General features: G+C 40.8%; 1 protein-coding gene, 1 long non-coding RNA gene and 1 pseudogene across 2 annotated transcripts; 1 reads left to right on the top strand and 2 right to left on the bottom strand.

Moving 5' to 3' along the window:
* Window positions 1-610: 610 nt before the first annotated feature.
* Window positions 611-1409, bottom strand: LOC119617178 (annotated as a pseudogene).
* A 639-nt stretch (window positions 1410-2048) lies between these two features.
* LOC108251498 (serine/threonine-protein kinase DCLK2) lies at window positions 2049-23489 on the bottom strand. Its single transcript, XM_017441838.3, has 16 exons — window positions 23290-23489; window positions 21864-22929; window positions 18719-19107; window positions 15950-16076; window positions 14856-14978; window positions 14220-14308; window positions 13087-13156; window positions 12805-12910; window positions 12635-12692; window positions 11302-11421; window positions 10965-11111; window positions 9589-9722; window positions 9294-9371; window positions 8822-8918; window positions 7735-7815; window positions 2049-7648 (listed from the first exon to the last, which is right to left on the bottom strand). Exons 2-16 carry the CDS (start codon window positions 22291-22293, stop codon window positions 7526-7528), a joined length of 2172 nt encoding a protein of 723 aa, XP_017297327.1. The 5' UTR covers window positions 22294-22929; window positions 23290-23489; the 3' UTR covers window positions 2049-7525.
* LOC119617184 lies at window positions 11292-19437 on the top strand. Its single transcript, XR_005233388.1, has 3 exons — window positions 11292-11415; window positions 15961-16071; window positions 18707-19437. It is a non-coding gene; the product is annotated as an uncharacterized LOC119617184 (long non-coding RNA).
* Window positions 23490-24869: the final 1380 nt, after the last annotated feature.

Below are 24869 nucleotides of genomic sequence, written 5' to 3'. Positions count from 1 at the left end.
CTCCACCTCCCAGTAACAACGTCCGGTCAGACTCTCTCTGCTCAGAACCTGATAATAATAAGTGAATCTGTCTGGATGATCAGGATAAGACTGTTGTTGTTCCATTAATGTTACTTTTCTGTTCCCCTCAGATAACAACAGATATCTGTTTGCTGTGTTTGGATCCAGAGTGATTTCTTGTGAATATTTTAAGAATCCATCTCTGGTCTTTGGTTCTGGTTGTGGCAGTAAAACGTCCACTTCAGAGACTCTCAGTGAGATGTCTGTCCACATGTCCCTCAGGACGTCCTGTAGTTTGTCTCTGAGCTCCTCCACAGCTGCTGTCACGTCCTCAAAGTGTCTCCGAGGACGACTCTTGATGCTGGATGAGTGTGTAGACTCACTGAGTGCTGACACTGAGGGGTAGTTGTGGAGAAACTGGTTGTGATCCTCTGTGTGTGAGAGCTGCTCCAGCTCGGCGTCTTTCCTCTTCAGCTCAGTGATCTCCTGCTCCAGCTTCTCCTGAAGCTCTTTGACTCGACTCACTTCAGTTTCCTGCTGGGATCTGAGCTGCTGCTTCACATCAGAGCTTCTTTTCTGGATGAGACGGATCAGCTGAGTGAAGGTCTTCTCACTGTCCTCCACTGTTTTATCAGCAGAGACATTGATGGCCTCCACCTCCTGTTGGAGCAGCTTCACATCTTTCTGTCGGTCCTGGATTCTCTGCTGGATTTGTTGTCGACTCGCCTCGAGCTCCTTCTGCTTCTCAGCTCTTCCTGCTGCAGCTGAGACTGTTTCATGTCCTTTATGTTCATCCATGAAGCAGAGATAACAGATACACTGCTGATCAGTACGACAGAAAATCTTCATCACCTCATCGTGACGAGGGCAGATGGTCTCCTGGAGCTTCTTGGAGGGCTCCACCAGCTGGTGTTTCTCAAAAGCAGCAGATTCAAAGTGAAGGTGGAGGTGTTTCTCACAGTAAGAAGCCAAACAGACCAGACAGGACTTGACAGCCTTCAGTTTCCTCTCAGTGCAGACATCACAGGACACATCTTCAGGTCCAGCATAGCAGAGATCAGCAGGAGCAGCTTGGAGTCCAGTCTTCTTCAGCTCCTCCACCAACTCTGCTAACATGGTGTTTTTCACCAGAACAGGCCTCGGTCTGAAGTCCTTCCTGCACTGAGGACAGCTGTGGATTCGCCCCTGATCCTCTCCATCCCAGTGGGTTTTAATACAGTTCATACAGTAGCTGTGTCCACAGGGAATAGTCACCGGATCCTTCAGGAGATCCAAACAGATGGAACAGGAGAAGTTTTCTCGATCCAGCTGAACTCCTTTTTGCGCCATTTCTCCTCTCAGCAACAACGACTCAGCAGTTTGACTTCCTGGAATCCAGTCTGAGCTCTGATCTAAACATCATGTGACTTCAGTGAATGTCAGAGGTTCCACCCGTCTTTAGGGCTGTAGATCTGATGACCCACACTTTTAAGAGATTTCCCTCCGATCAGGTGTGGTCTTTTGAAAGAGAGAAAAAAAAAAAAACAACACTTCACTTCTGTGAGAACTGAGTGCTTTGTGACTCTGGGCTGAGTGTTGGCAGCTCAAACTTCCTACCAGAGGTGGAAAGAGTACTAAATTAATGTAAAAGAATTGTTACTCTGTTGAAATCTTACTCAAGGACAAGTAAAGTTACTTGTATAAAAATCTATTCACATTAACGTAAAAAGTAGCAATAGCAGAAATGAACTCCTCCAGTTATTGAATCGTTTGGAACAATTGTTCCAGAGAAAGACTTGATCTTGAGGAACGTTCTGAACACCTCACCACAGCGTCACCTGACTTAGTGATTCTTGTCTCACATACAGCATCTGTAAAAATGACTGAATTATAGCTGTTTTTTTGTTTCCTACAGTCAGCTGGCTGTGGTGGCCATCTTGAATCAAATTGACTCTAAACGTTACTTTTTTCCATTTTAGATGCTCTAAAAGCAGCTCAAGAAGAGACTTTGTCCAAAACCTTCAGTTTTCTAAATCTGAAGATTTATTCTCGCTGTAGGATGTAGTTCTTCAAGTCGACACTTTTAAGGTGATGTTTTATTTCACAGTTCAGTTCATCATTTCTCAACACAAATCAGAATTTAGTCTTCTCCACCCAGATCCAGCAAACACACAAGTTTCAAATCAACACACAAAGCCATACAGATCAGTTTTACACTTAAACATGTCCTTAAAAACACCATCGCTGGCGTTTCTTCATTCACTTCATGCCTTGACTAGTTTTCCCAAAATTACCTTAAGGAGAGACGAGTTCAATAAGTTTTTGTTTAAATTTCCAGAAGAACACTGAAAAAATAAAAACTAATGACATATAAAGAACTAAATGTTTGCACACATTGTTTTGAAATAAGGTTATTTGTATTTTAGGTGTTTAAAGTGGACATAAATTCTCCAACTTGAGGTTAATTTCAGGAAAACCAGACCAGTTTGTTTCAGATTTCTATTTTTATCTACTGCCTTCACTCTGAGGCTCGATTGGAAATGTTCCCACATACAAAATGCTTTTAAAAAAAACAGACACGCAAAGGGCTCAATGAGCACAGCCACCTGAGTCAAACTATCCGGATTCAGCTACTCCTTATCTCTGAACTCTGCTCAGCACAGTCCGACATTCAGTAACAGCTCAACGTAAAACAATAAAACTACACAGATCATGTGTTATCACAGGGTTTAAATGGAAAGTTTCCTGGTTAAAAACAGAAAGACAAGTGTTTTATTTCAGCAGTAAATGCAGCAAAACTTAAGGACCAAACAGCTGAAAAACACTCATTTACAAACAGTGACTTTCAAACATGTTAATGTCTCTGCTGCACATAAAACACACAGAAACTAAAGTTGGAAAATTAATTAAAATATATTTCAGTGGAATGTTTAAGACTGAAAATTGGACTAAAACGAGAAGAGACGGCAACATAAGACTTCGGCAAATAAAACTATAAAACCTACAAACGGACCAGACTTCGGCTGGTTTTTGACCCAGGTGGCTGCAGGACTGACAGTAACAACAGAAGGCTCCTCTTGGTTTGGTATAAAGCAAAGAGAAAAGAATTAAGACCACTGGGTTCATAGCAGGCATAGAAGGTCTGAGGCTGAGCTGCTGATTCAGAGTTTGACTGAAGTTCCTTTAAATCTAACGATGGTTCAGTTGAGGGAACAGAGCAAGACGGAAATAACACTGGTGCAATAAACAGGTTAACACAGAGCATTAAGGATTCCAATGAAACAATCCAGGGTCTTTGGACTTGTTTTAGAGCTCATGCAATGACATCATCAGGGCTGTTTGTTCAGCAATGATGGTGCATGGTGCACAGCTACGTGCATTTAGCACAGGGTTAGAACAAAAAGTTGATCTTGTAGATGTCATTCTCAGTTTAAAGACTAGAACAAGACTCTCACACTACACTAGAGACTGAGTTCAGGAGTTTGACTCTGAATCTCCGGTACAGAGCTCCTTAAACCAAAGCTCTGAGCCCAACTCATCTTCACACCTCATGGAGACCTCAGAGCACGATGACGAGAACTCATACTTTAGGGTGGAGGCATTCAGGATCCACAAAGGCATGTTCTGTGACTAACCAGGCCCAGACTATAGTCTGATTCAGGCTATACAAACATACTGATAGGGATCTGAGAGACAAGTTATCCAGGAGCCAGGAAGGTCTTCAGGAAACTCATAGATGGGAGGGCCAGCAGACAGAAACCCAATACAGTGTCAGAAACCATTACTACTTTTTAGAACCTCACCATCGCCCCAGGAGAGCCAATAAGAGGACCTCTCTAAACCAGTCAATGCTCACCAACTCTTATAATTTCTGCTATTCACTTCCAATATGGGTAGGGTTCACTTCAGATCAGTTTGATTGAAGAATCTGCTTTTAACAGAAAGAGAACAGAAGAACAAAACGTCCTTTTTTCTAAGGTTAGGTTTCAGACTCCACAGATGTAAAAACTGAAATGGTCTAACAAATATTGGAAAAAAATGACCCAATGATTGTGATTTTTAAATTTTAAATTTAAATTTCAAACACTGATCATATATATATGTTTTCTTTTAGATTTTTTTAAAGAGACAGAATTAATTTAGTTCTTCAAAGCAACACAAGCTGTCAAAGTCTGAATCAGCGGCTCCAACCAAAGGTCAAGGCCATGGAAAGGTTGCATCACTGCATCAGGTTATCCAGACGACAACTGACACTTCTGTTCAAGTTTTACAGACAGGAACTTCCTTTCCTTGATGCAGACAAACATCCACCTTAGAAGTTCCTCTTTTTCACAAATGAAAACATCCACACACAACTTTCCTTCATTCTAACAACCAGTAAATCTGACAGACAGTAGAATAGATGCGTGAAGCGATTGTTGGACGTCACATTTTACAGACACATGATGGTATAAAGGAAGAGAACGAGAGTTATGTTTGCTACCAGATCTGTCCGGACCTTTCATTACAGATCATCAACACCTTTCAAAAACCTCAAACCCCTAATATCTCCTTGTTTTAATTTAATAATTAGCTAACTACCTAAAATACATTTGAAAATGTCAAAATGTGTCTAATATCAACGTGGAAAATGTTTTTCTTCATTTAAGAAAAGTCTTTGGGTAGATTTTTTTTTTCCAGAGTATTGACACCACATGTCCATGATGAGATTGTTGAACTACATTGTTTTGTTTTTTACTGCTACTGTTTCTCTACTTCACAACAGACTCACACAGACACAGACAGACAGAATGATATTTACAGTATTAACATTTTTTATCTTGCGTAAAGTGATGTAACCCCAGGAGAGGCAAGACAGCTTGATGTTCGGACCGGAGTGGGTCTTTAAGTTCAGTCATACTGCAGGTAGACATCTCAAAAGGATGTTAAAATTCTTTTTAAAGGTAGTGTTTGGAAGTTAAGCACTTCATCAAGCTTAGAGCAAAGTTTGGGAAGAAGGTAAAGGTTTTAAGGAGGATAAGACAGTGAAACGTCCTGTGTTGGACCTGAAGAGGACACTAAGGCCTAATCCCATTTCTCAATGTTACCCCTACACCTAGATTACCCCTAGCCAAGTCTCCTTGGCTATCCATTTTAAATCACAAGAGGTTGTGCTTTAAGTATTTTCCTAAAAAAAAGAAAACCCCTTCAAATAAGCCAATCTGTCATCCATTTTCACAAATTCCTTTTAGGAAAACAGATGCAACCTCATTTTTCTGCAGTTCCAGTAAATATTCTCAGTAGTTTTCTGTTATTGCATTGGACTTTAGGCAACCTTTGAGAAACACCTGTTGCAAAAAAAGAGAAATATAAGAAAACAAAACTGTCTTTAACATCCAGGAAAGATTGGGAATTTACTCATGTTAACTGTAATCGACTACAAACACATTTTCCTGTAATTAACATCTTCTTAGTGCCTAAAAAAGGGCTGAGAGCTGAGTGAAGGGGCAAAAAGTAAAACTGGGATTAGACTTTAGGTTTACTCCTCCAAGGCTGAGTGACTTTTCTCAAGTCAAACTTGAAACCTTTTAAATAAGTAAATTACACTTTAAAATATTTAAAAACCCAAACAGAATCAAATCTGACCCAGATTTGCTGTGTTTGTTTCCAGTGAGCTCATACCTCACAGTTCAGGTGCAGACATGGAAATGTTGGAACTTTTCTTTTCTAACTCTTGGTGAGAAATATTTCTCAACCCCTTTCTTGTTCCATTTTTAAAAAGGAAAGTATATTTTGTCAAAGACTGGTGAAAACCAAAGAACAGCAAATTCTAAGTACTGGGTTCTGAGTGGTTGAACCTGGAGGACAAAGGGCTCAGATTGAAAAAGACATCAGGAATGAACGAATCAGCAGCGTAAACAGGCACAGGACTCACATCTCTCATCAGATGGTGGACGATATGCAGAACAAATGACAGCAAGAGGAGGGATGGAGCGTGAAAGCAAAGGAAATTGGACGTTTCTTAAAATAAATGGAAGACATCCTGATTACCTGATGACAGGGATTAGAGACAGAGTAATCCCTAAATCAGAGCATGTCTGAATGACTCATCTGTCCAAATATCTATGCAGTTATAGGAGTTTCAGGCTTTTCATCGCCACTCAGTGTCAGTTTTAGTCCATGTCATTCAGATCGGCGGTACAATAAGGGCTGTTTGGATGAAATGGAAGTCCAGTTCCACAAAACCCTTCAGTTAAAAGCATCTTCATGGTGTCTCTGTCTTCATATGATTTATGTCTTTCAAGCAGCAACGGGTTGAGTTCAGTAGTGTCTCACAAAAAAAACAAAAAACAAATAAAGTCAGTGATTTTAATGGAGCTTATCAGCAGCGGAGGCAGGCCTTGTGCAAAGTCTGCAAAATTGGCACACGCTCTGGACCAGAGATGGAGACCGTTTCCTGGAGATAAACTGGGTCGAATACTGCAGAACCTGACCTGTTATCATGACAGGGTTTGCAAAACCAGAGGAGTTCAGTTTCTGGTACATAAAACTGCAAGTTTTTAGACTTAGCTGAGGAAAGCAAAAGAATACTGCTTGAGATTAAACAAGACTGTAGTGGTGGGAAAAGTTCTGGAACAGAGTTTAACAAACTTGTTTGGTTTTCTCTAAAGAAAATGGAACAAATTCTACACTAAAGCCAAAGTATCTCATTTGATTTCCAGAAAACAGGATGTGTTCCAGATCAGATTTATGAGAACTGGCTTGGTTGTCTAAATACATTATGGGATATACTCTTGAAGAACTAAAACATTAAACTCTCCAACAAAAAACTGGATAAAAAATTCACCAAATTTCAGGGTATTACTCAATTAAACATAAGATTTTCTAGATCCAATTGGAGTATAGTTGGTTTCCAGTGATGGAAACAGGAGCAAGTTCTAATAAACATCAAATAAATAATAATTTTCTAAATCAGAGGTCCGATTTTGTTTTCAGCACCAATTATTTAGATGACTAGATATGAAATAACCTTCTTTCTGGTAAAAACAGCACAGATTCTGGATCATACCTGACATTTTTACCTTTTAAATTCAATTAGCTTTATTCTAGATCAGAGCTGAGGGGATACAGATGTGTTTATGAAGTCTTTAGTGGAATATTTTATTTTATATAAAATATGACAGAAATTATTTGGTCTCTTTCAGAGAGAACACTCCTTGATATGTATTAGGTTTCTAGATGAAAAACAGAACTTTTCCAGATTACTCTAGAGTTTGGGGAATTATATTAATCCAGATAATGTATCTAATGTTCTGTTTCCAGATACTTTAATGGTATTTGTTCAAAAAGAAGATCTAGAGGAGATAATTTGTTTCCAGTAGGAGTGAAGCTGTTTGCTGGGCTTGTTGGCCTCCACAAATACAAACTCTATAAGATTTTTAAATAAAATCTATTGATTGATTGTGATATTAAATAAAAGGAACCTCTTCATATTCACTAGAATTGGGGAAACCTTTGAGTTTAGACCAGCAGGGTTGAGTTTCCAGTTGATGAAAGGAAACGTGATCTAGACCAGAGGAGAAGGAACTTGTTTGGTTTCCAGAAGTGGAGACAGATCTGATTCCTGCACGTCTCCGTCAGCGTGGTCTTCAGCGCCGCTCACAGTGTTGGACTCTAAGGGTGCCTCATCCTAGAAACATGACAGATACATAAACATTGTCACCGCCGATCAAAGGTGAGCAGTATGTCTGTTTCTCCGTGTGTTCGTGGTTTTACCGTCACCCAGGGGTGGGAGAGGACTTCTTCAGCGGTGAAACGAGCGTCCACGTTCACCTGCAGCATTTGACTAATCAGCATCTGAGGAGCGGGTCATGTGACAGTCAGCAGCAGGAAATCAACCAAAGAGAAGCTGCTGTTTCTTTACTTAAAAGTCTTATAGTCAGATTTGAAAACATGCAACAAGTGGAAATTCTAAGAGACGCTTGCCAAACCTTCTGAACTTCTCCTCCAGCTCCATTTCATCCTATTTTTATTTATATTTTTATTAATCTAGAGTATCTTAAATTACCCGCAAGCAGAAACTTTCTACACACACCAAACAATTTTCATTATATTATAATAATGCAACTAAAAGAGTTAAAAACCTTTAAATTCTCAGGCTGGATATAAATGAACAATTTTATAATTTTATTTTTGATTTTTAAAGAAGATTCTTCACATTAATTTGTAACAGAATTAGGATGGGTGATGGTTAAATCGTACTTCTGCCAGATTATTCTCCCACTTTGTACCCAAAGGTTGACATTTTGTCAATTGGACCTTTTGCACCCAAAATATACCCAACATTTGAGCCAACTGAGTACAAAATGTACCCAACTGGCATCCAAAAAAGGTTTTAACAAACAAAGCAACTGGACTTTTATTCTTGGAAAGTCCAGTTGCTTCGTTTTTTAAAACTTCTTTTGGATTTTTGGTCCTGGATGACTGAGAATCCACACCAGGTACGATATATATATATATATATATATATATATATATATATATATATATATATATAACAATATCATCAGCTCCTATATCAGGATTTTTAAAAGGCTTATAAATTATTAACCAACTATAACTTATAGAACTATAATTAGCTAAATACGCTGCAGCTTTAAACAGGAAAACAAGTTAACAGATAAAAGTAATTCTTTGATACAGACTCCACATTAGACATATTTAATGCAAAAAAAGAACATCAGGTTATGATTTTAGTATTTAATCAAATTTCCAGGCTAAGCTGCCAGACAGCTATGTTTGCATGTTTAACATTGGGTTTAAGGGTTGATAAAAACACTTTAATTAAATGAGTGAGTTTTACCTTTGCTGGTAGGCTGACAGCGTCCCAGTCCGGAGACGGAAACTCCAGCTTCCCTCTGAGGATCTGATCAAACAGCTCCTCCTGAACGTTGTTCTCACTGAGGAGGAGAAGCGCCACATTTCACACAGAGGGTCTCTTTTAAATCCACAGAGTTTTACTCTGTTCCTTTTGTTTCACAGCTGTCTGCAGACTGTGTAACAGGAGCCACATGGACCCGGCACATCAAACTGTCTGAGCCAAAAGAAACAAGCAGGAAACATCCACAACTCCAATCTCTACATCTGTAAGCTGATTTTAGTTTGAAAGACATAAAAATCTCTGGTCTGGTCTGAGAAATGGGTGGTCATTTTGTACACATAAACCTAATTAGCTACAAGAATAAATTTATTATTAATTCCATGACCAGAATAAAAACAGACAGAACTGAATAAATGAAAATGACAGATGAGTGGAAAACGTTGCGTTCACTGACCTTCTAAAAGGAGGAAATCCACACAGCAGGATGTATGTGATCACTCCGGCCGCCCAGATGTCCACCTTTAGACCGTAACTAAAACAAGAACAACAAACAGCTGAATGTAATAAACTGATCTGTACCGAAGGAAAATATGAGACTTCCAACCAAACTGATTCGTAATAAAACTTAAATGTGTTTCAGCTGAAAAAACAGCCATGAGAAATTCTAACGTGATTAATTTAGCTAAAAATGTAGAACTGTAAACCAGCTAAATGAGAACAGAATTATAACTTTATTTCTCTTCTCTCACCCGGTCTCGGCGATGATCTCCGGCGCGACGTACGTCGGCGTGCCACACACGGTGTAAAGAGGTCCTTCCACCACCGTCGCCAAACCAAAATCCCCCAGCTTCAGGGACTTGGTGCCGTCTGGATACTCGCACACCTGAACAAAAAAAGACTTTAAATCCTCCAAACGGAAACACAAAGACAGAGAATAAATGAGGCCTGAAACCCACCAGCTCTGCAACATGTTGACTGTAGCCATAAAGGTTTCTATCAGTGCTGTTAATGTTTTCATGATATGCCACAAAGCAGCAAAACAATCTACATATATGATAATCTAACATGTAGCAGTTGTTTCTGGATTATAAGAAAGGCAGACTGCAGGAACCAATGTCCACCAGCAGGTGGCAGAGTTTGAGACACAACCTGAACTACTTCACCTCTGAGACACAGAATCCCTTCTATCAAACTAAAATGTGTTGTAAAAATATATATTTATATAAAATATACTATACAGATATCTTCTGTGACACTCTGAGTTTACTTTAAAATACCGTGCTAAAACCTAAACTTAATATTTTGACTGAAGAACATCTTAAATAATATGATTCTCAGGTTATTTATCAACATGAACAATCTAAGCTCCTGCTGGATGCTGGAGCTCATCACCTTCCCTTTAAGGCTGAGTCCAGCCACCAGATGAAGGAAGAACATTTCAGCTGCTTGGATCCAGGATCCTAGTCTGTCGGCCATGATCCAAACCTTATAATCACAGGTGAGGGTTGGAACGTAGATGGAACAGAAAATAAAGAGCTTTGGCTTTTAGCTCAGCTGCTTCTTCACAACGACGGACTGAAGCAATGTCTTCATGACTGCAGACATGACCCTCCGAGACTCTTTGAGATACATGAACCCCTCGGCTCGAGGCAGAGACTCGTCCCTGACCTGGAAGGAACCTTCCACCTGTTTCCACTTAGCTGCAGAAATAGAGGAGAGGACTCCCAGCTAGGAGGCTGAAAATCATGGACTGAAGACACCAACAGAACCACATCATGTAAAAAAAAACAAAGGCAAAACCTGACACCTTCCTCTCGAAACCGGACCTTGAGATCCTGTTCATGAACACCACAAACAAAGGATGCTTGTGGCCGAAACCAAACTCCACTGAGAACGAGCTCGACTTTCTGCCAAAAATGTGTCCAAAGCTCCTACTTTGGTTCCTGATAGCCTTTAAAAGTCTCAGGGAACACAGGCCATTTCCAGAACCTGGACCTCACATGACCCCCTTAGCAACTGCAGGATTAATTAGTAGCTGGCAGTAAATAAACGAAGAGCTTTCTGTCGATCGACTCAGGACAGTCCAGACAAAAACACATAAACAAGGATTAAAGCGTGTTTGTACCAGCAGGTTCTCAGGTTTGATGTCTCGGTGGACGATGTTCATCCGGTGCAGGTACTTGATGGCGCCGGCCAGGTTGAACACCATGGCGCTGGCGTCGCGCTCGCTGTACTTTGTGGAGGAAGTGATGGCGTCGAACAGGTCGCCGCCCTGAAGGAAGCAGAGACGTGAAAACTGTCTTTGAATACATGAATGCAAAAACTAAACCGTGTGTTGGATCAAGGCTCTGAAACTCCAGAGAGTCCAGTTTGGTTTACTTCAGGAAACACGGAATCCTGAACTCTGAGGATTGTTTGTTTTCTTGTTTCCAGGTTTAAAGAAGAGGAAGAAGAGGAGAAACCTTAATGAGCTCCATGACGAGGAAGAGCTGCGTGGGCGTTTCGTCCACCTCGATTAACTGGATGATGCTCGGATGTCGGACCCTCCTCAGGACCGCCACCTCGTTTTCTATCAGGTGCTCCTGATTACACAACGAGACATTTCAGAGAATAAATAACTTACATTTGGACTGACCACAAAACAACTTATTTTATTCATTTATGTAAAAAGGACTTGTTTTATGTCCCCATGATGAACGCCACCAGGTTGTTTCAGCTGTTTAATCAACTTAATGATGTCAGAACATGAATGAATACGGTTCTGTCCTAAAGTATTGATCTGGACCTGATTTATATTTTGTTTCCAAGCTGACAGACTGACTCGTAATCTTTTCAAGTGGTCCTAATCAATCAATCTTTTAGGCTTTCTAAAGGTTTTCAGGGTGTTTCTTTGGATCCTGGCTGAATTGTTTTACTAAATTAAACCCAAAGGTTGGTATGGTGCACATAATTTATGAATAATTGTGGAAAATGGACAAATAGAGGATGAAAGAGGACGTTTCTGGTCTAAAGATGTTTCTCTAGCAGTGAAGACCTGAGAGATGATCTTCATCCTTCAGTCAGTCACCTGTTGGAGCTTTCTGTCAAACTGTGTTATCTTTGGTAATGTTCACAGATTCAACTAAAAATGGGGACAAATTGTGTCTTTGTGACAAACTGCTGGTAACAAAGAGTCTAAACATCCAATTTATTGATGGTTCTTTGCAAAACTGTTCATTATGTGTCAATCCATCACTGGTTCAGCCTTTTTGTCCTCAGAGATAAGGGACTGAACTGATGCCTTCAGAAGATCTGCTGACGTTAAAGAGATTACAAGAAAAGATTTCAGAGATTGGAAGGAAGATATACAGAAATTAAGAATAAATCAAGACTTTAGAGTCTGTTAACCTGATCGTGAAGCATAAAACCATGACCTAAAAAGGTTTAATTTACTCATCTGCACTGTTAGAAAACTAAACACTGTTCAGATTAAAAATACGTGTAGACATTAATGGTTACAGTAAACTTCCTCTGTAAGAAAATTTTCCATCTTTTCTGGCTTTTATCTCCTTAAAACATCACTTTTATTTAACCTTTAGAAGGTTTTCAGCTCTAATTCTACCAAGCAGGTATTAAAACGTATTGAAGTCAACCTCAGGTTCTGTGTCTTCAGTATTTTGGGTGACAGCTGACGTTGACGCTAACAGCCACCCGGTTCGTTTAATTAATGTTTAATAAAGCTGGACGAGGAGCCGCAGCAGTAAACGGTCTGAACAGGTGATCAGGTGAGCTGCAGCTCTCAGTTTTCTGCGTTACCTTCCCGCAGCAGCGAGCTTTATCGATGATCTTCAGAGCGTACTCCTGTCCCGTCGACCTGCCGGCACAAACCAAACGTTCATTCCTCCATGAAGCTACAAGTCATTCAATAAATAAAACGTTGAACTTCTTTAACGGAAGGTATGAATCCTGCTGACTACGTCGTTTACCTCTCCACACACTCCTTCACCACAGCAAAGTTTCCGTCTCCGATCACTTTGCCGACTTTGTATTTCTCGTTGATGGTGGAGGAAGAAACTGATCGATTTCCGTTGACTGAGGGAACAAAACAACCTTTTCTTCAGGTCAAACATTTTTCACTCATCGCTTCTCTAACAGACGCTTTTAAATCTTTAATATCCGGCCTGAACTTTAACTTTAAATTAATTTGTCACCTAAAGGTTGGCTGCAACACTTCAGGCTCGCTGACATAAAAACAAAACGTCACCAACCTTCTTCGGCGTCGTCGTTCTGCTCGGCTTCTCCGTTTACGTCTGTGGAGGAGGAGCGGCGAGGAGAAACCTGCGAGGAGAACAAACAGTTCATTATTTATACGTCAGAGGATCGATCCCTCATGTCTCCATGTTTCAGCTTATTAAAAGCTGGTTTAAAAAACCTGGAGAAATTAGCTTTTTCTTTATTTTATAAACTTTAAAGCCTCGAAGGTGAAAAGGAAATAATGTTTTGCTTCTCTGTCTGTTAGCAAAATATCTCCTGGACCAGTGGACTGATGGACCTCAGCGATATGGAGCTGAAACTTGGTGTGGTAGTTGCTGAGAGTCATCTCTCTCAGGATCTCATGAAAAGACGGTTCTTTGACCAAAACATCAGTTTCAGGAAAGCTGGGTTTATAATTTCTGATGAATTTGTCTTAAAACCTGAGGATTTCTCATAGAAAGTCAGTTTGCTTCTTGTTTTAAGTTGGTTTTATTTATATTATTTTGTCTGTTTGGCTCCAACTCTTCCTGTTAAATCCTGTTTTGTCTGAAAGGTTTTAAAAGCTGGACCTCTGGCTTCACATGAGAACTTAAACTGTTTTTGTTTGTTATTTAAGGAGATCTGTTGCTTTTAGCTGTTTCCACATCTTTCCACTCTTCAGTTAAAAACTGTCCAACTGTCCTGAGTCTCACTTCTCCATTTCAGCTCCACATTTAGTGATGAAACTCTGCTTCCTGTTTACATTTTCTGCCACGTCTGCCGAGAAGCTGCAGCTTTCAGTCCCATAGTTTAGTTTTTACTTTGAAATGTGAGCAAAACATCAAGATATTTCTGCTTTAGGCCACTTAAAGAGTCCCATTTTCCTGTCGGTGGTTGAAAAATAATAATCCTGGATACATGTGGCTGCAGCCACAAAGAAATCACCTCTGACCTTTGACCCTGCAACCTTGAAATCAATAGGGATCATCCTTGACCCATGAGGTGTCCAGATGTCCAGTTTGACATTTCTTTTATTAAACGGTTATCAATTTAGACCTTAGGACATCTTTGTCCCGGTGAATAAAAACAAAGTTTACAGAAGAATAATTCGAGGAGAACATGACGACGAAGTAAAACCAGAAAGAAGGCGATGGATCTTCAGGCTGACCTTGTTGTTGCGTCGGGGACCAGGACTGGTGGGGGACGGACTGGACCTGGTGGACTTCACGGCCGACTGCGAGCCCGAGGCCTCGTTAGCTGCGAGAAGGAGAAACGAGCGATCCGATTGGTCAGAACGAACCTGGAACTCTTACCTCCAAGTAAAGAGGTTTTACTGTAAACTGTTTGGCATTAGTATAATTTATAACATTTTATAGCTTATTCAGTTCAACTGAATCCTGTCAAATTAAAAAATAAAATCATCAGTTTTTAAAACTCAGTTTGTATTTAAAAACTTTAAAGAAGAGATTTATTAAAATAGATACTAAGAACTGTGAAATTAAAGGTCATTAAGTGACCGATATTTGATAAAACTGATTGTTTTGACTTTTATTTTTAAGGTCATATTTCAAGTATTTCAACTTTTTATCCAAACTGCTTTAAATAAAAAACAACTTTATTCACACTATTGAGTCAAAGACTTATATTATAATCATTAAAAAATGCAAAAATAACAGTTTAAAAGGACTTTTTAACTTGTTAAACCATAAACTTTCAAAGGTCCTAACACCCGCCGCAGGTTTTTATTCAAACAAAAAGAATGTTTCTGTAAGATGACAGGAAGTGGTCTGACGCTGGTTCCTACCTGGAGCAGGAGACTTAGTCCTGGACGGGCCTTTAGGAGTCCTGGAGGAGGAGAAACCCGATCCGCTCGGAGTTTTAGGAGTTTTCTGAGGAGCAGCCGAGCGAGACGCTTTGGTCCGGCACTCTGCAGAGAAACGAAACAAGAAGGCTTCAGTTTATCAGTTTATTGTTTAAAAACGAGAATAAAAACCAAAACAAGCAGCAGATATTTTACTGACGCCTCCGTCCAGCAGCAGGAGATCCTGATTTATTACAAATATAAAAACTGTGACAGTTAAAGGTTTTATTCTTCCTGCCTGGTACCAAATCATCCACGGACCGGTGCCGGTTCTGAACATCGGCTTTAAAGGGAACATTTCCAACATTTAAGTTTCCATTTTTTAAACTTTTTTATATCTTTAATAAATTCTGTTCTGTATGCAGCTGCCCTAAGCTGCTCCGTCTGCTGAACTTCGATGCAAATCACTCCCTCCCCTCCCTCCTGAGGGTCATTAAGGTCTTAAACTTAAAACTTTAAATCTGAATTAAAAAATCTTCACAGATGAGAAGAAAGGCATCTTTTAAAAGTAAAAATAAAAGTTTTCCTTTTTTTAAAACCTTCAGGATTTTATTTGCTCTGTTGTTTTTCTGTAAAATCATATTTTACTGCAGCTGATTTAAAAGCAGCTTATTGCTCATTTATCTGCCTTTATTTCCTGTAAACTACAACATTTCATATTTTAGGTGCATTTTTCTGGATTGTTTTACTTTTTTATGCAGAAATGTTTGAGCAAATTTTGTAAAAAAGTAACTTTTTTGTCCTTAAATAATTTATTTGCATTTCATCTGTGGTTTATATTATTTGTCTCTCTTTATTATGTGTAATTTACAGAAAGCTTTTATGTTTTACTATTTTGACACAACTACAGATCATTTTTTTGCAGTTCTTACTGCTGTTAAACTACAAGTTTCTGCAGCTCATAAAGCAGATCAGAATCATTTACTTTCAAAATAAAATCTTCTTTAAGGTTTGTACTGGTAGTTTGTGAGCAGAAAGCCTATAATTAAAAGTAAAACCTTGAAGTTTTTGTTGACACTTGTCGTGGTGTGTGTTACCGTTCACAAAGGCCTGGGATTTGCCGGCGTGTGTGAGCACAAAGTCGTCCTGAGCGTAGCGAAACTTCTCCGGACCGCACGCCATGAACACGTCGTCATCCCCGAAGAAGTCCTGCAAACAGGTCAGCTACACACACACACACACACACACACACACACACACACACACACAGAGTTCGACTGAGTGTGTGTGACGGGGCAGACGGCAGATGGGAATCAGGCAGAAACAAACACAACGAGCTGTCGAAGAACTGTCGCAGGATTAAAAACAAAATGTTCCTCGCCGTGTCCCAGATTATTCCCAGAAAGAACAGAGAGGAAGAGGAGCTGACAGAGAGGAAGAGGAGAGGTTTACAGTAAAAAGCTTCTGGAAACCTCAGCTCTCCAGGATACTCGCCTGGATTACCTGAAACTGAAAATAATCCAGGTTACTGCAGCATTCTGGATTATTTTAACCCGTTCTTCATTTATATTTGTATATAAACGTCTCTTTGTTCTGAGACTTTTAAACAACTGTTCTTGATGTTCTCTCACATCAGAACCTGGACCAGAACCCCCCCATTTATCTCAAACGGACCTTTCCGGGTCAAATAAAACTGAAACTGTGCGAGAATAAAATAATAAAAAAAAAAAACAGGAACCCCGTTCGGCTGCTGAGGAATTTCAATGCTGTCCTGTTGCTATGGAAACCGACCCGCTAAAGGATCCCAGAACCAGACCGAACATTCCACATGTGCGTGTCCGTAGCAACCGGGACAGCACTGGATGAGTGGTTGCTGTGGTAACCACGCACTGCAGCACGAGAGGCGGCAGTTCTGAAAGACCGAGAGAATAAAAGCTCGCCGCCTTCAAAATAAAAACACATAAACAATGATTTTTTAATTTATTTTATACCTGTGTGTGTTTTCCACAGGATGTGAGTCTTCTTGTCACAATAAATGTTTTTATTAGAAGAACAGACGCAAAAAAATAAAAGATAATTTGTTTAAAGAACCTGAGTTCAAACACAAAAACTTCTCTTCTAAAACCAAAAACAACTCAGGTTTGTTACTAATTATGCTTTTATTTAACAATTAGCTGGGAAACAAAAAGTAAAAGAACTAATTAGTACAAACTTACCGTTATAAAGGTTTTAATTACCTTCAAAATATTGATAATGTTTCCTTTTTAAGAAATGTTTTCAAGTACTAAATCGAAAAGACAAAAAACTAAATGCTGCATGGTTGTTTTCATGCATGCTTTTATTTTGAAGGCTGTGAAAGTGGCTTTTGCTTTTATTTTCTTGAAGCCGAAGCTGCAGCAGCGTGGAGACGGTTGTGTGTCTGCAGCACGAAGTGTGAGAACAGTCGGTCTGACGCCACGACGAACGCTCTGCTGCTTCATCGCTTATCTTTACTTCAAAACGTTCAAAAAAAAAGCTTAGCCAGTCAGGCAGAGATAAGTTTAAATCCTTAACCCCAAAACGAGCTCCGGACAGCGTTTCAGGGAGGATCCGAACACATTCAGAGCGTTTAATGACTTTCTTTCAGCTGACTGCTGCAGTTCTGCAGGATGAGCTTTAAACGACTCATTCACTGCAAATTAAAAGCCAACTCTGCCCAGAAGTCATTTAGAAATGTGCTGTAATTTGATTTCTGCAGCCTGATGTTTTCCTCTTGGCTCGTATTCTTTGATTCTACTTCACTTAATGGAAATAATCTTTCTAAATAAAACTTAAACTACCTCAGAAACACATAAAATAACAACCATTTGTCTGAAATCTTTTTTTTATAAAATATATAATGACAGAATGTCACCATTTTATTGCATAAAAGCTTCCAGAATAAAAGATAAAGTGAATTAAACACTAAGTTCAGGCACTTATGTTGGTATCTAATGATTGTTTTGGTGAAATCAGGATAGAGTCTAACTAGAAACAAGACCAGAACCTGGCAGTTGAAGCCACAAAGGTTACTAGCTACTAGACTGGCTGCAGAACAATGTTTAAGTGTTTTTTTTAACACATTGTTTATATATTTAAAAAATGCAACCAGAGGACATCCATATTGACTGTTACTCTAAATTTAATAACAGAAATTACACTTTTAACACAGACTTAAAATAAATGTCAGAGGATGGATTTGGGAGTTTTCCTCAGCTCTTATTGTTTTGGAGCATCTACTTCCTGACTGTGGATCGGGCCAATCACGTTCTGCGAGTCAAACCCGCCCATTCAGAGTGGCCCCTCCCACTTTGTGGAAGACCCGCCCCTTTCTTCCTGGAGGAGGCGCCACTTTAAATCAGCCCGATCTAAGTTTAGGATTTAACATCTGATAACATAAATGTGCCAAATATTCAGATTCAGTTAATTTACTAACTTCATTAATCACATTTAGACCTCAGCAGCAAAGCATCTTTGCTTTGTTTACATCAGTAAACAAAGGAAGCTCCGCCTACTCAGCTGTGTTTTGTCACCGGGGCTGCAGAACGGTGTGCAGCCACTGTCACAGCTGTTAGGATGTAGGATTGTACAAAGTCCCCTCGACACCCCCCCAACCTGCTGACTGCGGCGACCCTGGCTCCAAAAATACAACATGGCTTCATTTTTAAACAGAGGAAGTCAACGGAATCACTCCTGACCTGTAGAACTCGATCAGTGGTGGAACCGGTGGAACAAGTTCAGTTTTATCTGATATCAGTACCTGTGTTATACTGTAAAACTGCTGATAATGGAGCTGACAGACCATAATACTCAGTGTTTTGTTTGGTGTAAATCAGGAATGATCCCACCTGTTTCCCGTCCAGCGTGTAGAGCCTCTTCACCGCTCCAGAGTCCAGTTTGATGGCCTCCGTGATGTCCGCCAGCACCTGCTCGAAGGAGTGGGCCGTCTTCTTGTTCAGCAGGATCCTCACGGCCTTGCGGGGCTTCACGCCGCTGCGGATCACCGTCACCAGCTTGGGTTTGATGAAGTCTTTGCTCTCTCTGCCGTCCCGACCCTCGGGGCGGTCCTTCGGCGCCGGGGCGGCGCTCGTCGACACGCCGGTGGACGTTGTCGAGGTCCGGCTGGAGCCTGACGTGGCGATCCCGGTGCTGGCGCCGGGCTTCCAGCTCGGGACGGAGATCTTTGTGTAATCCACCTTCCTGTACGGCTCGTTGGAGGCACAAACGTAGCATTCCCCTGAGCAGAGAGAGGATTTAAATACAGCATCTGACTTTCTTTATTCCATCAGACTGATTTAGATCTGAGGTTAGTTGTCAGAGTTAATGTGGTAATAAGATAAGATCCCGGAGGAAGTGAAGGTGACAGCAGACGTCAGATTCTCCGATCAGACCATCAGTCATCAGGATGTTTGGGATCCCAGCAGGAAGAACGGAAACAACACAGAGTGGAGCTCGGTGGTCCAGATGTATGATGAGTAAAAATATATATAATTCATCTGTTTTCATACCTTTTAAACTTGAATCCTTTATAATCCTCCATTTTCACCGACTCAACGTGGAGAAAATACATATTCTGACCAAAAAGCTGACCATAGTTTCCACTTTGTGATCCTTTCAAAATAAACTACGATGGCAAAAAGAAAAGAGGCTGGAGCCTTTTTTAAATCAGCCCTGAGGTAATGAGGTCAGGTGCTGAGCAAAGAGCGAGAAATAATACAAAACATAAAACAGGAAACCAAATAAAAATGTGACGACAGCTGTCCTCTCTTCACGCTCCTGTTTCTGCCTACAGCCTGGAAAATCACACACACCTTCTCTTTGTGTCCCCGCAGTGTGTGTGAAGGCGTGACCTTGTCTTTTATGCTGAAGTTCACTTTGCAATTCAAAGCAGGTGGACGGGCCTGCAGGGGATTCATTCAAAAAGCACCTTTTCCACCGGGCCGTCGGTTTGATTCCTGCTTGTAAAGGTGAGAATCTAAACATGAGCTTCAGGGCACTCATTTATTTAACTGTTAACTGTTCTGCCTCTCATGGTTGTGATTAATCACAGACGCTGTTAGAACAGCCCTGATGGGATGGATGCATATCGCCCGCCGCCTTGTGCTGAGAGGAGTTTGTTTTAGTCGTTAGATGTGTTGGACTCTCAGCTACTGTCACACTGAATTTTAGCTGAATATCTGTAAAAATGGCTGAATTAAAGCTGTTTCTGAGCTTGTTAGGGTCACTTAGCTGTGGCAGCCATCTTGAATCAGGTTACCTCCAAAGGTTTGTTTGTTGCAGACAAACATTTAATGATTATTTCCTGAAAATTTCATTAAAATTTGTCTCATTGGGATGTTTTGCTAACAGAGAAAAAGGTAAAAACTTTATCATCTGCAGGTGATAAATATCCACACAGAACTGTTAGAACCGCTGCTCTCCAGCTCGAAAAAAGGAAACAAAAAGCCCAAAACTGAAGATGTTCACACAACGTTTTATTAAATTTAAGCTGTCAAACCCTCAGATCAGTGGTGTTAGCATGAAGACGTTATCTGAGCTGTAAAACAGCCAGAGAGACGTTTTATAAATAACAAGTTTCCCACTTTGTGCTCGCAGATTAAATCTGTCCTGGTCCGCTCAGAGTGATGCATCTGTCGTTCAGAGCATCTTCGGCTGAGCAACTTCCTGCCGCTGAGGTTCATTAGTGGACATTAACAGCAGCCTGGCATCAATATTAATGATGAATAGATGTTACTTTGTTTTTAAATCACTGCAGGCGGGAGGAGACAGGCAAACTGAGCGGACATCAGAGGGGAACCCAGCAGAAAAATGTGTTTACACTGGGATGTTGGAAAAATCAACAAGCCGTTCATCATTTTCACACATTTCTCCCGTAATTCATGGATGGAAGCAGGTTAAAACGCAGGAAGTGATGTCTGATCTCCCCTCAGACTTCCTGTATTGATCAGGTGCTCCTGATGTACACAGAAATAAATAATGCAGGTCTGTTTGCACAACAGAGACAGGCGAGAGGAAAGAGACGGTGTAAAGGTTTCAGCTCTCCGGTGATCACTCAAGTTGAGTGACAGATCGATAATCCGGTTCATTTTCAAACAAATGATTCAAGAGTGCTGCGGTTTAACAAACAGATCTAAAATAAATAAAGAGATTTTCATGATTTCAAGTAAATAATTGTGTTTAAGGATCATTTTTGTTGTTTATTTTATACAAATAAAACAAACTGACTCCTAATGATTCAAATATCAGTTGTAGATGTATATTTAATAATTACTCTCTCTGAGTTTCATTAAAATCCATCCAGCGGTTCAAGAGATATTTTGCTAACAGACGAATGAACACACACAGATACAAGCAGTTACATGATTGCCCATCTTTCATAGCTGCGGGTGATACAGATTTAAAGATTCTGTTTCCTCAGCATTTAGTTCATCTTCTGCTTTACAGGAGCCTCAAAACTACCAGAAACCGTCTGTACATCCATCCGTTCATCCAACCGTCCATCCAACTGTCCATTCATTCATTTATCCATTCGTCCATCAGTCCATTTAGCTGTTCACCTATCTATTCATTCATCCATCCAACCATCCTTCCACCTATTCATTCAACTGTCCATCCATCCAGTTATCCAGCCAAACATCCACCCATCCATCCGACAGTGCATTCAGATATCCACCTATCTATTCATCCATCCAACCATCTGTTCACCTATTCATCCAACCGCCTATCCACCCAACTGTCCATTCATCATTCCTTCTACCCACCCATTCAGCCATCTATTCATTCACCCAACTGTCCATTCATCTATCCACTTACCCATCAATCCAGCTGTCCATTCATTCATTCATTCATCCAACTTTCCATTCATTCATCCAGATTTCGTCCACTTTTCCATATTCTGACCGTGAAGGTAAGAGACAATGTGAAGTCAGAGCTGTGATCAACCTTAAAATCATTTATTCTGAAATATTTTGGGACAAGAGTGAAAAGTCTTACCTTCGACCAGCTCATCCATACTGCTGATCTTCTTGCTGCCATCTATAGTGTAGATCGTTCGAACTCCTTGTGGCAGATGCAGGTTGTCTGCCAGTGACCGTGTGAGCTCCATCAGCAGGGCGTCGTACGACCGGAACCGGTCACTGGAAACGGCGTACACCAGGCCCTTAAAGTACCGGTCCCCGTTGCGATAGAACCTGACCTTTTTTGCACGTTTCTCTGAGGTGAGGGCCTGCAGGGTCCGGGTTCGGTAGTAGCTACAGTTGGCGCTGTGAGCAGGACTGGGAACCAGGCTGCTGCCCCTGGAACTGGGGCCGGACCCCCCGCCGCTGCCGGTGGAGTCATCCCTCTTAGCTCGGGGGGTTCGTCCTCGGCGAACCTTGTTACGCTCGTCAAAGTGCTCCAACTCGAGGGTCTTACTCAGAGACATGTTGAACGGTGGTCCAGTAGCTTTCAGGAGAGTTGGTGCAAGATAAGAATCATATTCCAATTTTAAAAAACAGTTTAATCCTGGTGGTGGAGTCCAGAGCCAGCTGAACAGGAAGTACCTTTAGTATCCAGGAGTTCCACCTGCTAGGAAAGGCTTTTCTCTTGTACCAGATCCATTCAAATCAGGTAAAGTCCTCAACAGTTAGCAGGATTCCCAGAGTCCAGCTGTGATCTCACTCTATTTCTACATGTGTAGCCTGGTTTGTTTCAGCGTTAAATGACCGTCTCTTTGCAGGAAGAAACAAAGGATTCAGACTCGATTGGCGCTCCAATCCAGAGACTTACGCCTCTATCAGAACAAAGACTTCTGAAGTATTTTAGATCGACCAAGGGAAGCAAATATGACAGTAAGAGCCATTTTTCTGCCTGACAGTTGGCCCTGCAGTGACTTTACTGCAGTCTCTGTGACCCCACCGTAACCTCAGCTGTCTCTGTGAAAGGCAGAATGTTGTCGACCCGGACAGACCAGTTCAGCTCCTGAGTCAGTGAACCATAATCCCACTGATCCGGACCGTTTTGGGTTGCTCTGTCTTGGCCACAGTTTAATCTTGCAGGGTCCCCGGCGCTGCCGTCGTCCCTGACAACAAAAAGAGATGACATTCACATGGTTTCCTGACAGGACAGATCTCAGCAGGGATGACACAACGGGCACAGCCAGCCTCCTGTGATGTAGGGAGGGTGCAGGATTCAGGATTCTATCAAAAACACGGGTTTGCATCTAATTTCAGCAGGATTTCATGCAGCAAATCATGCAACAGAGGTTGTTTTATACGTTTAAGGATAATTGTCTGCAATGACACAGAGGTATATTCCTCTGAAGCTATAAAAGAAGAAATGATGACATAAATATGAAACCTTTCCATCCCATAAAGGACTGGACTTCATCCATCAATCCGCCCTAATCTGAGCTGACATTCAGTGACAGGGAGGGACCCACCAATAATGCCGTGAAACCGGTTTGTTGCTAAGGAGCCTTCCTCCTCTTCCTCCCCTCCTCCTCCTCCCTCCCCCGGTTCCGTGTTCCGCTGGACCCGGCCCAGCAGCGAGCCTCCCCGGATCGTGGCGCTGGGTTCAGCCGGGCTTCAGGCTCCGGGATGCGCGGAGAGAAGCGGCGGAGAGCAGCAGCAGCAGCAGCATGGCCGCCGCAGCAGAGAGGAGACACCGGCTCCACCCTCCACCCTCCACCCCCTCCTTCTCCCTCATCCTGTCTCTCATCTTTTGTCTCCTGTCTTCCTGTCTTGTGTCCGCCTCTCCTTAAAACTCACACTCAGGGGCTTAAAAACAGGTTTTATTTGTTAAATCCAGTGAACTGCTGCGAACAAATTCATGTTATTTGCAAAAAAATAAATGTGATAAATATTACATTTAAAAAACGTGCTTAAAATGAATAAATCTGAAATCTACATGTAAAATTACATATTTCTATGTTGAATTTAAAGCTTAAATCAGGAAACAAAAGGCCTTAGAAAAAATAATAAGAATAACATCGCCCCCTGGTGGCCACCTCTGATCATAACACCAGAAAAACCTCAAGCTGCTGAAAAAAGGTCAAATTACCTTTAAATATACTCCAGTTTACTTGTTCAGCTTAAACCACGTTATCTGAGTAATTACAAACATGTTATAAAAGATTAAAGCTTATTCAGAATTCAAACAAACAACAGAATTAATAAGTTTTACTTTTAACACAAAAAAACAGACGGACTGTTGGCTTAAATTAACACTTTCTGTGTAAAATAATTACCTTCACATCTGTCCTGTTAACTTCTGCACCACCACTTATACACTTACCCTTCATTATCACTGAAAGGAGAAAGCGGGCGATAATGTTTTTACTTGTGTGTTTGTCGGCGCCTTTAGTTAAATATCTCATGAACCACTGGACAGATTTTAATGAAACACTAAGACAGCAAACATTAGATGTACATCTGCAACTAGCATGTGGAATCAATCTGATTAAAAATGGCTGCCACACATAAACGATCTTTAAAAACATAAAAATGACTATAATTCAGGCTGTTTTACAGATATTCAGCTAAAATTTGGTGGTAGTAGCTGAGACTTATCCCCGATTTCTAATCTCAGCACTACTGGATCACGCAGGATCTGTGTTTGAAACTTTGTCATTAACTGTTGGAGTCAATTCAGGCTGTTTGTTAGCAAAATATCCCTTAAACAACAGGATGGCACCGTTGCACGAGGACGGGCGGGGACAAGTTTGTTAAGTTAAAGGAAGAAAAACCAACAACAGTCACTGAAATAACTCAAAACTGACAAAAGTAGTAAAAAGAAATAAAATAAATCAGTCATAGCTTTAGAACTTTGGTTCAACAAAAAGGATGGTACCCTCAGAGCAGATAAATAATTTCCCCACAGGGACATGTTTGTCCTGTGATCAGCATCCCAGGTGTCTTCAGTCCTGTCTGTTTAAATGACAGGTAGTCACAGGGCTGTTTGGTATCATGGTGTGTACCTCACTGATATCAATATATAAACACATTGATTTCAGTGCCTCAA

The sequence above is a fragment of the Kryptolebias marmoratus genome, linkage group LG7, assembly GCF_001649575.2.
Source record: "Kryptolebias marmoratus isolate JLee-2015 linkage group LG7, ASM164957v2, whole genome shotgun sequence".
NCBI classification, from domain to species: Eukaryota; Metazoa; Chordata; class Actinopteri; order Cyprinodontiformes; family Rivulidae; genus Kryptolebias; species Kryptolebias marmoratus.
Note: the sequence above shows the minus strand (reverse complement) of the source record. Positions and strands in the feature narration are given on the sequence as shown.

What these genes read in the sequence shown, in the direction of transcription:
- LOC108251498 (XM_017441838.3), bottom strand. Translation starts at nt 22,293, where the DNA reads ATGTCTCTGAGTAAGACCCTCGAGTTGGAGCACTTTGACGAGCGTAAC. An exon ending in ACACGCTGGACGGGAAACAG is followed by an intron (nt 16,077 to 18,718) that starts GTGGGATCATTC and finishes GTGTGTGTGTAG; the next exon opens with CTGACCTGTTTGCAGGACTT. An exon ending in TCAAACCTGAGAACCTGCTG is followed by an intron (nt 9,723 to 10,964) that starts GTACAAACACGC and finishes TTTTTTGTTCAG; the next exon opens with GTGTGCGAGTATCCAGACGG.